At 72.4% G+C, this 977-nt stretch overlaps 1 protein-coding gene across 1 annotated transcript in view; it reads right to left on the reverse strand.

Annotated features, from left to right (window-relative positions):
• The window catches only part of LOC112105687 (hormonally up-regulated neu tumor-associated kinase), a 75,657-nt gene extending 75,140 nt beyond the window's left edge, over positions 1-517 (reverse strand). The window contains exon 1 of the mRNA XM_026652245.1: positions 260-517. Within this exon, the coding sequence (XP_026508030.1) occupies positions 260-517 (258 nt within the window). The remainder of the gene's footprint in view (positions 1-259) is intronic.
• Positions 518-977: the final 460 nt, after the last annotated feature.

Raw genomic sequence — 977 nt, forward strand, 5'->3', positions numbered from 1 at the left:
GAGTGTGGTGGATGGATAGTGGGGAGCTGCCTCCGGGATCGGCGTGCATGGGGGGGAGCTGCCCCCCCGGGAGCGGGGTCGGGGTGCATGGGGGGAACGGGGTGCATGGGGGAAACTCCCCCCCGGGGAGCGGGGTGCATGGCGGGGGGGAGTTGCCCCCTCGGGGAGCGGGGTCGGGGTGCACGGGGGCAGCGGCCGGGGCTGGGCAGGATGGCTAGCGGGAGGGAAGCTGGCGGGGTGGGTGCGGGGAGGTCGGTACCTTCTCGCCGGTCACCACATGCAGCCCCTCCCGCACTTTGGCGAAGGACCCCTCTCCCAGCTTCCTGCCGATCAGGTAGTTGCCGACGCGCTTGGTGTGCTGGAAATCGCGGAGCCGCTCCCGCGCGCCCGCTGCGCTGACCCAGGCGGCCAGGAAACTTCCCTCCGAGCCCAGGGGCGGCTTCCGCGGCTCCCCGCCATCGCCGAACCCCGCCGCCGGCGGCTCGCTCAGCAGCCCGTCGCCCGCAGCCGCCGGCATCCTCCTGCCCCGCTTCCGCCCCGTCCGCCGCCGCCGCTGCTACTGCTGCTGCCGCCGGGCGCCTTCACTGGGCATCGGGGCAAGTCCCGCCTCTGCAGGGTCCCGCCGTGGCCAGCGGCTCTGGGCGCCCGCTCCCAGCTCTGCAAGCCCCGCGGAGAGGCTGCAGCCAGGCGCTCGCCTCCCGAGCGCACGTGGGGCTGGGGGCTGGGGGGCGCTGCTCAGGCGCCTTCTCGAGGCAAGGAGAAAAGTTCCTCCGACCAGCCGCGGGCTAGACTGGGGGGGAGGTGGGGCGGCCGCTCCAGCACGATCCTCTCCGGAGAGCGCCGGCAACAATGCAGTGTGCAGCCAGCCTAGCAACTACTGAAGGCGAGCGAGCAATGCTGGCACACAGCGCATCACGTTGAGAAGCAAGCGAGAGCCAGCTCCCGCAGATCAATTGTCTCCAGTCCCCCTGCAATCC

Source organism: Terrapene carolina, unplaced genomic scaffold, assembly GCF_002925995.2.
Source record: "Terrapene carolina triunguis isolate 2854851 unplaced genomic scaffold, T_m_triunguis-2.0 Scaffold31, whole genome shotgun sequence".
In the NCBI taxonomy this organism is placed as follows: Eukaryota; Metazoa; Chordata; order Testudines; family Emydidae; genus Terrapene; species Terrapene triunguis.